This window comes from Carassius carassius, chromosome 7 (genome assembly GCF_963082965.1).
Source record: "Carassius carassius chromosome 7, fCarCar2.1, whole genome shotgun sequence".
NCBI lineage: Eukaryota > Metazoa > Chordata > Actinopteri > Cypriniformes > Cyprinidae > Carassius > Carassius carassius.
In genome coordinates this window covers 6421816-6435520 of record NC_081761.1, presented here as the reverse complement: position 1 = coordinate 6435520, position 13705 = coordinate 6421816, and the positions used below count along the sequence as shown (strand labels likewise).

The window sequence follows — 13705 nt, the reverse complement described above, 5'->3', positions numbered from 1 at the left end:
CACTGTCCTTAAATGAACCCATGCTGTCCATACTTGCAGAGAATGAATGTCCTGTCTAACACAAATACTGCATAAAGCAATTGCAAATCATGCAGATTATTAAAATAAGGAGGTTGCACTGGTCCAGATGAGTACAACTTACATTTTCTTCAGAAGTAGTAAAATTCAGTCATTCTAGCAACCTCCCGTTCAATTATTTTAAGGAATATTTGCACTAAAAATAATTCTCAGGCAATCAAGTAGGCTAGAGGAGTTTTTCCACCTGCTGTCCATCTCATTGGTTTCTTCTCAAAAGTCCATCCCCTGTTCTCTCACATCAAATCCACCAACAATATACTTTCTAAGAACTGTTTTGGATCATTTTCACATTGCTTGATATGTGCAAATTTTCTCTATTAATTCAGACTAGACAACTTTTGACTAGAGAAAGCAATATAAGCAACAGATAAAAAGAGCTTGATTTGTTTCTTACAGACATTGATGGTCTGGAGCCGTGTGGATCATTGTTATGTTTTTATCAGCTGGGTTCTCAATCACTGCAGAGGATCCATTGGTGAACAAGTGATATAATGCTAAATTTCTCCAATGAAGAAACAAATTCATCTACATCTTGGATTGCCCGGGGGTGAGTAAGCTACTTTTTTTTATTGATCTGTAATCTGATTTATTTGATAATTTAAAGAAATAATAATTTAAGTTGCTTAAGTAATGACAGTTGTCTTGAGCAGAAGCTTCGTAAACCACTAAAACCACTAAAACACGTGATCTTTATATAGTTTACCTGACTACTTTGAAAAAAAAAAATCTTAAGCACCATTTCCTTTAATGCAAACAGACTACTTACAAAGCTAATATTTAATCTACCACACTGTTAAATTTACAACAGCGAGACAGGGAAGACAATAGTTGAATGTAAGCCTCATTCACTAAATACTGAGAAAAAAACAGACATTACTAAAGAGTCCCGATGAGACGGATTCTGCACACGTCTGTCTAAATCTAAATCCTTAAGTTAAAAAAACACAATAGGTCATATGTCTATTTATATAAAGGAAGATTTTATTATCCAATAACAAAACTGAGTAACACTAACCTGAAGGTCAGAGCGTGTGGTCTGTTATCGATTGGTTTTGTCTGCAGTCAGAACTCGCGGGACGGTTGGGTTGAGTGTGTGGCAAAATATTCCGCAAGTCTCGTCGGGTTAGAAACAAAGGTCAAAACCAACTTTTGAGCGGAAACTTCTCTCCTGGGTATGTAAATAAATGTTAATTTAATTGAAGCTCATTGTTTGCCCAGTCTTCTCTGTGTTTATCAGTAGCCTACTTGTCAGTCTGCTTATGTCTATGTGGTTGTTTACAGTTGGTTGTGATTCTCGTAATGTTTTCATATGTCAAATAAATAACGTTACGTTGACGTGCAAATATAGAAATAACATCAATTCACATATTAGTTTACAGGATGTCAGAGGAGATTCACCCTAACGAAGATAAAGAGACAGTAAGTTCATATGTTTGTATATATATTTGTAGAAGCACCATTTGACAAAAACTGATTACGTTAGCTAATAACTTCCAGGGTCATGCTATGTTGTTTTAGATATTTTTTGAAATAACTTTTAGCGATATGTAAGTACTATATTACTGTACTTTATGACATACATGGTATAGAGCCATCATGTAACATCTGATATACTTATTTGAATACCAGTAGTACTTTTTATATCATATTATTTGTATAATTAGCATGTATTAATGTTTTTACTTAATATGACAGACATGAAAATATTGCCTCATTTGTCATTCATTAAATGTTTTAGTTGAGAAGACGACTGGAGCAGCTGAAGATAGAGTATGAGAAGACCGCACAGAGACTGCAGGTAAAGAGTAAAGACATGCCATATTTGTGGCTATGCAAGAATTTATCGTCAAACTGATGTTAACACTGTTAGACTGAATTGATTTCTGCAGTGTAACAACCCTGGAGTTGTCATATAATTGAAATTGTGATGAATATAATGAGACGTGTTAATGTATATCATGTGTTTTTGGTTTAGAGAGCAGAGCGCCATGATGCCATTCACAGACTTACACAGAATATCTCTCCACACACATCTTCTGTGTCTTCATCCATGCCAACATCAGAATATTCAGAAAACCATGAGAATCTGCAATTACGAACCAGTAAGGCTAACTTCAGTGTAAAAACATGAATAGAGAGACAAACATAATGGATAATATTAGGATCAATCGTTGTAGACCAAAGCAGCGTACATATGTGTCAATATTCATAGCTTCAGTGGTTTCAGATACCAGTGATGACCACATTTACTGTTCATTGTAATGTAAATGTTGAAAAGAGTAAAAAAAATAAAAAAAATAAAGTTGTTAAACATAATAATGCATATTCATAAGGAAAAGTATCCCGAACACTAATAAACTGTGGTTTTCTTTGTTCTGTCTCAGGCCTAGTTGCAGAAAGAAACAGCTCTGGTATTTCCGCTGTACCAAAAATCCCTGCAGTCCAATTGGATTTTATCGAGATTATGTCCACACCACCGTTGTACTCCCCAGTATGCAAACGAAGCCCCGCCCACCGCCTGCGTTCTAAGCGTAGTCGACTGCGTCTACGGAACAAAGAGCGAGAATCAGACACTGACATCAGCCAAGAAAAAGAAAGAGATGGAAGTGGAGACAGTATTTGTGAAAAGGTGGACACCGAAATAAAGGAGGGTAGTGAATGGACTGAAAACAAGAACAGTCTAAAAGGAATAAGAAAATATGGTAAAATGGAAGACGAGGACGGTGAAAAGAAAAATGAAAGAGAAATTGAGAAGATGTCGGCTGAGAGGGAGAAGAATCAGGACAGGTCAATTGGCATAAGAAAAGTTGGTAAAATTTCTAAGCCATCACAAGAACTGGATAATGATTGTGCATTAAACTGCTCTATCAGCCAGTCAGATAACAAACTGTCAATAGTTTCAAGTAAAGAAAATCAGAACTTTCACCGTAGCCAGAAAAAGGTTAACGTTGAGCAAAAATCACACTCAGGTTCAGCTGTGCCTATCCAAACCTCATCTTTCCCTCACTCATCCGAAGGAGTACAGATTACTGACAAATCACAAGAGATGCTTGAACAAACTAACCAGTTGCTCAAAGACTCAAATAGAGGTTATGATGACAGGATAGACATTAAACAATCTGGTGTTCTGGACTCTTGCACGCTGGTTGAGGGTTTACCGTTTCCCGTGGAGTATTATATCCGGACGACAAGGCGCATGGCTGCATCTCACAGCTCTGTCGATTTAGATGCTGTCATTTACAGCCAGCTCACTGGGGGGCGGGGCAGACGCAGGCTCAGCCAATCGCAAACGAGTGGTAGAGGTCACATGACCACAGAGCATTCAGTCTGCAGGTCCACTGACCAGACCAGACGTGGAAGAAAGGGTCAGAGAGGGAGAAGAGGCCGTCCGAGAAGCACTGCTTCATGTGCCAAAGCTGATCCTGATTGTACAATATCACATTCCCCAAGTAAATCTCAAGCAGAATCAAAGTCCACGTCTCACACTGAATCACCCAGTCAATCAGTATTGGTCCTTGACAGGCTAGAGTCTCAGGAAGTCCGCTCTCCTGGGCCCACAGTGAGTTTAAAGCCAAGTCCAGAGCAAGGAGTTACTCAGGATTTTAAGCATCTACCAGATTCTCAGCTTTGCTTTGATTCCCAACTCCTCCCGGATTCAAATGTGTTCCCTATTTTCAGAAGAAAACACGGCCAATCTGGAAAAGCATCTCAGACAGGTAAAAAATAAAGATGATGTGATTTTTATATTCTTTTCTTTCTGTGTCATGTAGTATGCATTTTAAAATTATTCTGAATAAATAATTATGACACTAGCAATGCCATGGTCATTGGTTTGATTTTCAGGGAATGCACGGACATAATGATAATAAATATACACTGAATGAAATGGAAGTCACTTTGGATTAAAGCATCTGCCAAATGCATGACTGTAGATGAGAGGTGTTGTACTTTCTGGAACCTTCATGTTATCGGTAATACATGTTTGTGGATGTGTTTTGTGTTTAGATCAGTCACCTCTTCTGCCATCGTTAGCTTCACTCATTCAGGCTCTTCAAGAAAAGGGTAAGAAAACTGGACTGCTGGCCGCACTTGATTTCCAGGATTTCCACCTACCTGATGAGGATTTTGGACAACAAAAATTAGAAAGATTGCGCTTGTCATCTTCAGTCGTAGAGCCCTTCATACAGCGTCCTCTTGTGTACAATACACGGCAGAGCAGCAGGCGCCAGAGAATGAGTGGGAGAAAGAGTAATTGTGAAGCACGTTACTCAGCGGGTGAACTATTTACTCCAGAAGACCTAACTACCTCTTCTCTTGAGGATAGTTTACCTCTTTGTCAGTCAGACCCTGCTGAACTGTTACAGACAGAGATAGAAAAGGACCTCAACGCTGTAAATGAAATAAAGACCTTCTCCTCAGAAGGGATGGACAGTATACAGATGATCAAACCTGAACCAGACGGAAGCATAAATAATAAGAGAAAAGTTGAGGCCCCACTTAAATCCTCAGAAACTGAAAACATTAATGAGATTCAGTTGCAAACAAAGATGCAAAAACAATCTCACATGCTCCCGGAGAACAGCTCGCCTTGCCCTGTGGTACTAAGTTTGAGCCCATTTCTGACTTCACATACACAGAAAGGTCAAGATCCTGTCCTTCCATCTTTGGGAATGTCCCCTCACTTTTTGACTCCAGGTTCACCATTAGACCTCCGGTCACCTCTGTTTTCTTCCTCTGGTATCCTTAGGTCTCCCTCTTCAGTTACATTTATGGGATTTGTGTCTCCAGAATCAGTCTCAGGTAAAACAGGGGACATCAGAAATCAGGGAGGTTCAGAATCACAAAATCAAACTCAAATAAGTCAAGAAACAGTAACAGAAGTTCAGAATACTGTGATACCACGTATGCCATCCCAAAACAACACTACACCGGGATATGAAAACTTAAATGGCCTGGAAACGAAATCCTCATGCTTCTCAGTAAATGAACAGAAACGTGAATGCAGTCTTGATACGGAAAGCAAGCTTGAATGTGGAAATAAGATCAATTGTACGCCAGAAAATGAACTTCAACTCCTCATCATTCCTGAACCAGTAATTTTTAAAACTGTCTTTGAGTCTGAAATCCAAACCAAGAACAGTTCTGAAATGGACATTGAAACATATAAAGGCTCTGAGCTTGGGTCTGAAACCCAAAGTATGGGGTTAAACCAAAATTTGAAACCGTTTCATTGTGGTAATAAATCTGGAGCTGTAGGTCAAACTCCTGTTGAGATGACCTCTTTGGACACTTCCACCTATCAGAGAACAGAAAGAAGGACTGGTTTTGACAACAACAGTTCTCAGTTAGTGGAGCGTAACACTGTTCCATCCAACAACCAGAAATTAGTGCATGAGGAATCCCTAACTGGCACTTCATTTACTGATGAAGTTCATTGTTCTGCAGTCCTGCAGGAAATGTACACTTTTAAGGTATCTATAAACTAAAATAAATAATTAGTTGATATGCAATGAAGTGATATGTGCTAAATTGTCCTAAGGTCTAATTACCTGCATATGTGTGATGATTGTCTTTGTACTCAGGCGCTGGAGGGTGGATGTGTGTTAGATTTGTGTTTGGTGCGATGGCCATCGGAGGACTGGTGCATATGTGTGGCAGGAGAATGGAGCGTTTGCCTTTGGGCTCAGATGAAGGATATTCAGTCATGGTGTCTTTTACACACCTGGACATTTGCACAGGTAAACCAATTTGCTACAGCATATATGACAGCAAGCTAGTAGTTTAAAAGGTTAGTTTAAAGGTTACCCAAAAAATAACAATTCTGTCATTCATTCTCATGTTATTCATAACCTTTAAGACAGACTTTGGTTAATCTTCAAGACATGAATTGAGCTATATCTAAAAATTATATATTAGATATATATAAAATATATCCCTCTGATTTGAATTCTGTGTTTGTATCTGTAGTCCGTGATGTCTTTGCAAGGGATACCAGACTCTTCAGGACTGCTTTGTGTGACTCTGGGTCACTTGGAAATCACAGAGGCAAGGTAATAAAAATGGTATAATACAAAACAGCAAAAATACCATTGGTTAAACCAAAATTATGCTATTTTCGACTCCCTTTACCACAATCATCCAATTGTGAACTTAAACCCTAGGGGCATTGCGCTCAGGCATCTTATACTCAATATACGCCAGTCTAATTCCCTGTGTGTTCCTGAGTGCAGGATCCTTTGCTGTCCAAGTATGGATGGGCCATTCTCTCAGAACACAGTATGCAAGGACATGTTACAAGCAGTGTTGGGTGTGTCAAATTGTCGGCTTGTGTGTTGCTCCTCCCCTGGAGATCAACAAAGAGTCAGTGTGCTAACAGTAACTCAAGATGGAAGGTAATAAACCATCATGTGCATGTTAAATGCCTGTGTCTATTAAACCTTTTTCTATGTATTATTCACTTAAAGCAAAACCTTTATTTACTTGCTTTATTTAGGGTAAAGAACACTCTTCTCCTGGCCTCTGCTAAACAGAACATTCGGACCCTTGCAGCTGTTGAGGGTGAAAAAGAAGCTCTGATTGGTTGGACAGAATGTAAAACTCTCCTTATATGGTAATGAATTTGGCGATTTTGAGTCTTAAACATCTTTGAAAGTCTTTTTATTAGGAAACTTTAATTGTATCCATCCTGTAAATAGAGATATAATTAAAGGGTAATGAAACCCTGTGTTTCAGCACTGGTTGGTTCCCTCCACCGTTTAAAAAAATGCAAAACAAAAGTGGGCATGGTGCACAGAGGAGGGGAAGAGGGGAGACAGACACACAACACACACAGCTTCAGGCTCAGACAGTTTCATTTCGCTTCCATTGAGATAAAAACACAAATAAATGCACAGCAATTTGCACTCTGCATCGAAAACATGAACGCACTGTTAAGGATTATTCTGTTTTTCATTGGAACAGATGTGGAAAAATGTTGCATTACATGGACTCTTTTCACTTGTAAACAGTGCTAGAGCTGTGCATATTTCTCTCCTCATTCAGATGAGAATAGAGAAAGATTAACAATCACTAGAGAAAGATGAAGGATAGAGGACTCATATTTTAGCCCAAAGTAACAGTTAAAACATCTTAATAGATTTGATTAAAACAAACACACAACTTTTTCGCTGACATTAATTAAATTATGTGGATTATTGTGTTGTTTTAATTTTCTGTTTGGACTCTCATTCTGATGGCACCCATTCACTGCAGAGGATCCATAGTTGAACAAATGACACAATGCTTTCCAAATCTGTCCCAAAGGAGAACCAACTCATTTACATCTTGGATGGCCCAAAATAAATTTTCAGCAGAGTTTCATGTTTGGCTGAACTATTCTTTAAATTTTTGATAAAATAATTGCTATTTTATGATGCTTTGTTAAAAGGTAGGTAGAATTTGAAGTCAGTTTTGTTTATGTTGTCAGTAAATAATTTTTAAAACTGTTAATACTTTATCTTGTTTTGTTTAGTATTTTAATTTGTATAATTGATTATTGCTTTGGTCACACTTGTGAATTTCAGGAACATGAAAACATGCCAGCTGCTGCAGACTATATACCTGGAAAAGACTTTAACCATGACAAACTGCATGAAGGGATATTGTTACAGAGTAAGTGAGTGTATTGTTCTTGTGTGTGTGTGTGTGTGTGTGTGTGTGTGTTTGTGTTAGAAGAATGAGTATGTGCCAGTCATAACCTTGTGCTTTCTTTCCTGCAGGGGGTGCTATGTGTGTTGCTTCAGAATGCAGGAAATGTGTGTGATGATGAGAGTTATGCATCTCTTTTCACACTGATTGCCACAAACCCTCTCACTGGCAAACATATCACACTAACCTCTATCAACTGTCCTGATCAACACAAACATCAGTAAGATTAGACGTGATGAATGTTCCAATATAAGAACACATAATGTTAACAGTAAAGTCAAATGAATGAATGTTTGTCTCATTCTCTAGGTTAATAGATGGCGATGTCTTGGGCACCGGGCTTGTTGGTGTTTTTCAGTCTGGTTATCTTGCTGTTTGGGATCTCAGAGGAGCCGTGGTTAAAGTTGTTGGTGTGCTGGATGAGTTGTGTCGACTAGCCCGCTGGGCAGGGCCAGATATGCTGCTGACTGGATATCTGAATGGAGATGTTAGTGTGTTTCATTATAAATCTACATAAACACATCATACATCTCTATTCAGCACAATGCATGCCAAATGACTTGTATTACTTGTTAATAAAACAAAAATATGTTGATTAGTGACATTGTAAAAAAAAAAAAAAAATGAAAAAGTTACATTATTACACCAGCTGTTTGTTGATTACAGTTAATATAATCAAAACCAGAGACATGTTTGTACTGTTCAGATGTGACACTATGTAAAATACATTTTACTAAATAAAACATAAATTAAACACTTTTAATGCCTTTAATATTGAGATTAAAGTTTTTAGATGAGAAAATGTCAAATTGTATAAGCTTTATTGTCCACACGCTCTAGCTAATATGTGACATTGGAGCACAAATCCAGTCATAAGTAGCGCCGTTTTTTTTTTTTTGGCAATAGCCAACAATGCATTGTATGGGTCAAAATTAATAAATGTTTCTTTATGCCAAAAATCATTAGGATATTAAGTAAAGATCATGTTGCATGAAGATATTTATATATGTAATTATATCAAGGCCTAAATTTCTGGTTAGTAATATACATTTCTAAGAACTTCAGATTTTTCTCAATATTAATTTTTTTTGTCACCTTCAGAATCCCTTTTCAAATAGTTGTCCTATCCTAACAAACCATATATCAACGGAAAGCTTATTCAGCTTTCAGATGTGTAAATGTAAATTAAATTGTGTGTGTGTGTGTATTATGGTTTTGTGGTCCAGTGTCCTAATCAGAATTAAACAGGACATTTTATGGAAAATAAATAAAATGTTTTGGATGTTTAATGACTGAAACGATTTTAGATATATACCCCTGGTTTCACAGACAGGGCTTAAGACTAGTCCTAGACTAAAATGTAAGTCTGAGCTGTTTCCACTGAAATAAACTTGCACTGACTGATCTTAAAAATATATCAGTGCCTTTTTAGTTTTAAGATGCACATTGGTAATGTTTTTTTGTAAGCATATTTATAAAAATTACTTAAATGTCCTAATTGATCTATGGTCTAATCCTGGCTTAGTCTAAGCCCTGTCTGTGAAACCGGGCCATAGTTTTCAGCCTAAATAATACTAAATGTCAAAAACATGACAACTTCGCATTTATAGTTGAAACGTATGTTAATCTAAATTGAACAGTTGATGTCGTACATTCACAATTAATTTTCTTTCATTATCATGAAATATAGTATATGTATTCAAAGTTAAAACTTTTACATTCATAAATGAAGACGGTGTTGCGCGCATGCGCAGTGTCAGTGTCGTGCATTGTGGGAGCGGATCGAGAAACATGGCGGCGCGCGTCATTGCCCGGTGTGTACGATCACTGAACCACCGTGCTGTATGTTTTAACCGTGTCAATACTGCCGCGACATTAACAGCAGCTCCGCTCATCCGTGGACGAGCATTCTCACAGCTGACTCATGGACACAAGTCTCCGCTGGAGCAGGTTTGTGTTAGTGTTTGACTCGTGACATCCAGTGACCTACCCGTGTCTTTAGTTACATGATGGACAGACATCATGTCACAGCAACAAAATACTTTTTCAACTAATTCACCTGCATGTACAGTTCAGGATAATGTTTCTAAATTAACCTAAGTGTTATAACCTCTATGTAGCAAAACAGCTTCTTAGACTGGTCTGCATGTTTTGATATTTAATGAGCTCTTTTGCTAATCAGTTATGATTTACACAGTTATTATGGATCGTATGTATGTATACATTACATGACAGTATTAATATCTTTATGATTGTTTAAAGGTGTATTTGTTTTTCGCTTTGTATTATATATAGTATAATTTCTTTCTTTCTTACACATTGATATTCTGACATTTAACAAATATATGATTCACCTCATAATACTCATGTATCATTAGTTATTATTGTTCTGAACCTTCAGTTCATTTTGGTTATTGTTAACTATAATCATTAAAATCATTTCTGTAATTGAAATATAAATGTATAAATAATATTTTTTTTACAAAAAAACTAAACAAATTGAAAATAAGGCTTTGGCATAAACTAACTGACTGACTAACGTTATACAAAATTGAATCAATGAATTAAACCCAAATAGAAAGCAAATAGCAAAATCATTAAAACCTAAACAAAAATTTAAATAAAACAACTAGAAACATAAAAATAAAAGCTCATTCAAATCATTAATAAATACTTTAAATAGTAACACTGCATCAGATGTCTGCTGATAATCCTTGTAAAATGTATTTTCTAAGATGTTTTGTTTTCTTTTGTAGATCTCCATCAGTTCATTTCAGGTTTTTCAGTGGAGGCAGTACGGTGACTTGCCCCCATTAACCCTGGACTCTATCCATGAGCGTGTCCTCTACGTCCTGAAGCTCTACGACAAGATCAGCCCAGAGAAGGTAAATACCAAAGACGAAGATGGTTCACTCCTTTACTGATGAATGGGAGAAACGGCAATGTGCAATATGGCGGAATAGTCCCTCTTTCTAAATGAAAGAGCCAATCGCTGATTGGTGAAGTCATTGCATCACTGCAGCAGTCGCTAGAAGCTCGGGTTCCCATAGAAACTCTGATGGGTACTTGTTGTCTTATACTGAATTACATCAGAAATTCCAATTTCCAGTTAAACCAAGAGAAATAGCTTTTTTGTTTTTGATGCAATTCGAGTGTGATGATACTTTTTAAAAACTGTATCTCAGATGAAATCAGCATGGTTAATCCATCTGAAAACATTTTCATTGAAAATACTTACAGATGTTTTAAAACAACAGTGTAGCAATAAGATTATAATGAATGCTCTTTGTTCTGTGTCCTTAACTGCACGGCAAGATTATTTTGGTCTACTTTATATGGTAATATCTCTTGGGTTTAAAGCAGGGAAACTGCCAAATAAGTTTTGTATCAATAACAAAAATAACGAAGTATCTTACAAAATACTTCATAGAATTTATCCTGCTAAGCATGCTTTGGAAAGATTTAAGCTTAATATTTCATATATCTGTGAATTCTTTAATTTTTTTAACAGAAAATGGAGTGTATGATAGAAATTTGATGCCCTATTTATACAGAAAATGAAAAATGAATTGTAAAGAACAACATATTATACAGTGAATTTATTTATTTATTTTTTAGGAAAAATTCATATACATAAGAAAAAGTGGGCTCAATGTTAACCAAATTTTGCACATTTTATAAATGACTTCAAGTTATATGTAAATCTCTTGGAGCAAACAAAAAACAAAAAAGCACTGAAAACAAGTAATGCTCTTAAAACATTGAAAAATTAGGTAAGTTTTTATCTCTTTTTTTATTTTTGTTATTTTTCTTCTTTTTTTCACTCTGGCAGCTAATGTTAATTTGATCATGTGAATATGTTTTACCTCATGTTCCTGTGGCATTGAATTAATAAAGCATTAAAAAAAGGTTCCCATAGAAACCTGAGGCTAGACCAGCCATTGTGCATGTGCTTATGACTGCGCGTCCGTGTAGCCTGAAAAATATGCCATTTGAGCATAATAAACAACATTCATGGGGCAGGTCATTGCAGATTTTATTTTGCTGATTTGAAATATGTAATTAAATTGCGAGTAGTTTTTGAAATTTAAGGATTCCCCCATTCATTTTTAGATAGTACTTGGTCTAGATCTGCCCGGAGGCGTTGCAAATATGGCCACCGAGTGAACAGACTTCCCTTGAAAGGGACTTCATAGTTTTTTATCAGATGTACAACACGTTTGGTTGAAATATTAGCTCAAAATATACCATATTCTGCAGATTAACTGTGTTAGATGATAATTTTAAAGTGTTTTTCTTAATAGCTTCAGGCTACGTCTCACTTCATGAAGGATTTGGGATTGGACAGTTTAGATCAGGTGGAGATCATCATGGCCATGGAAGATGAATTTGGTATGTTATTGTTAATAGTCTCCCATTACGGCATTTCTTTGTATTTATGTATTCTTTGAATGTATGTAATTTGTTCTTGTTGATGTATACGTATTAAAAGAAACAGATTATTATACCTGGTTATGAATGTGTATCTATCTACCCAGTTGATAAAGTATTTGCTCTCATGCACAGGTTTTGAAATTCCTGATGCTGATGCAGAGAAGTTGATGACACCACAAGAGATTGTTCAGTACATCGCAGACAAGAAGGATGTTTATGAATTAGCATAAACTATCATTGTGAGTTTACTGTTCATATTACTTCATTCATTTCGAGTGAACCTTATTATGTACTCTCGTTTGTTCTTTTTCATCCAGATAAAGATAATCCCATCAGATGACAAAGACCATGGCGTTTTCTTCACGAACTGTTTATGTTTCTGCTGTTCTTTGTCATTCTTTATTCTTTTTGTATTTAGATACATGTTTAAACAGTGTTCATCATTTTGCTTGTGGCTGCTTGTGATTTGTCTGCTAGAGACATGCACAAGCTCCTCATTCATTCAGTGTGCAAATAATGTGAATAATACATATGAACACTACAAAAATAAAGACTTTGAATAAGTTTAATGTTTTATGTAATTGTTTATTTATTGGAAACATTATGCTAGGTTGCATTCAATTGATCATGTACAGTAAATATTGTGTAACATTATCGTAATTTAAAATAACTTTTCTATTTTAATATAATTTAAAATGCAGTTTATTCTTGTGATGGTAAAGCTGAATTTACAACACCACTCAGAGTCACATGATCCTTCAGAAATCATTCTAATGATGATTTGTTGCTGATTTGAAAGAACAGCATTTATTTGAAATAGAAGTCTTATGTATTCATATGAATGCCTTTACTGTCATTTTTGATCAGTTTAATATGTCCTTTCTAAATAAAAGTATTAATTTAAAATCGTGCTGACCCCAAACTTTTGAATATTAGTGTATAAAACAAGAAACTACATAGTTAGGAGTGTCTGTATTTGGTATGTTATAGCACCACCTACTGGAGATTCTTTCAATGTCTAAAATATTAATGCAAGACTTTCCAGAGTTTGAGCCAATAGAGTTTATATTAGGAAACATTTCTAGTCCAGTACTTAATCTTTACCCCCTGATGTTAATGCTAATAAAACTAATACAATCTTTCACTAATAACCTTTAACTCACTCTAAACAACATTAAGCTGTTTGACATTTATTGCTGTGTGGCCTTAAAATAGTGATATTTAACATTCTTGTTCACATTTGCACATGGATTCCTTTAATGCCATTTCTTAAGTCTGTGTATTTCAGGATCGGCTCTTCAGCATAAAAGGACTGTGTCTGTATTTTCTTCAGAATATTTAACACAAAATATTACTCATAGTCATATATCAAAAGCAGCAGAACTATTTGATTTATGATAATGATCATTCTTTCTTAATTTAGACTTTAAAAAAAGCTATATGCCATTGTTTATTCAGACTTGGAGTTTCAATTTAACCTTCAGCTTAGGGTAAAAAGAGATGAACT

The 13705-nt window shown here is 35.9% G+C and overlaps 2 protein-coding genes across 3 annotated transcripts; both read left to right on the top strand.

Moving 5' to 3' along the window:
- The first annotated feature begins 1111 nt into the window (after window positions 1-1111).
- Window positions 1112-8533, top strand: palb2 (partner and localizer of BRCA2). The gene is made up of 13 exons (XM_059553621.1): window positions 1112-1250; window positions 1451-1497; window positions 1817-1876; window positions 2054-2180; window positions 2463-3794; window positions 4084-5549; window positions 5661-5816; window positions 6046-6128; window positions 6309-6470; window positions 6572-6688; window positions 7641-7728; window positions 7836-7984; window positions 8074-8533. Exons 2-13 carry the CDS (start codon window positions 1459-1461, stop codon window positions 8279-8281), a joined length of 3987 nt encoding a protein of 1328 aa, XP_059409604.1. The 5' UTR covers window positions 1112-1250; window positions 1451-1458; the 3' UTR covers window positions 8282-8533.
- Window positions 8534-9514: 981 nt separating this feature from the next.
- On the top strand, window positions 9515-12767 carry LOC132143001 (acyl carrier protein, mitochondrial-like). 2 transcript variants are annotated; one of them, XM_059553165.1, is made up of 5 exons: window positions 9515-9714; window positions 10521-10649; window positions 12069-12156; window positions 12331-12437; window positions 12516-12767. In XM_059553165.1, the coding sequence occupies exons 1-4, from the start codon at window positions 9556-9558 to the stop codon at window positions 12426-12428; spliced, it is 474 nt and encodes a 157-aa protein (XP_059409148.1). In that variant the 5' UTR covers window positions 9515-9555; the 3' UTR covers window positions 12429-12437; window positions 12516-12767. The 2 variants fall into 2 exon arrangements, with proteins under 2 accessions (XP_059409148.1, XP_059409149.1); XM_059553166.1 differs by having other exon boundaries at window positions 12331-12441; window positions 12522-12767.
- The last annotated feature ends 938 nt before the right edge of the window (window positions 12768-13705 follow it).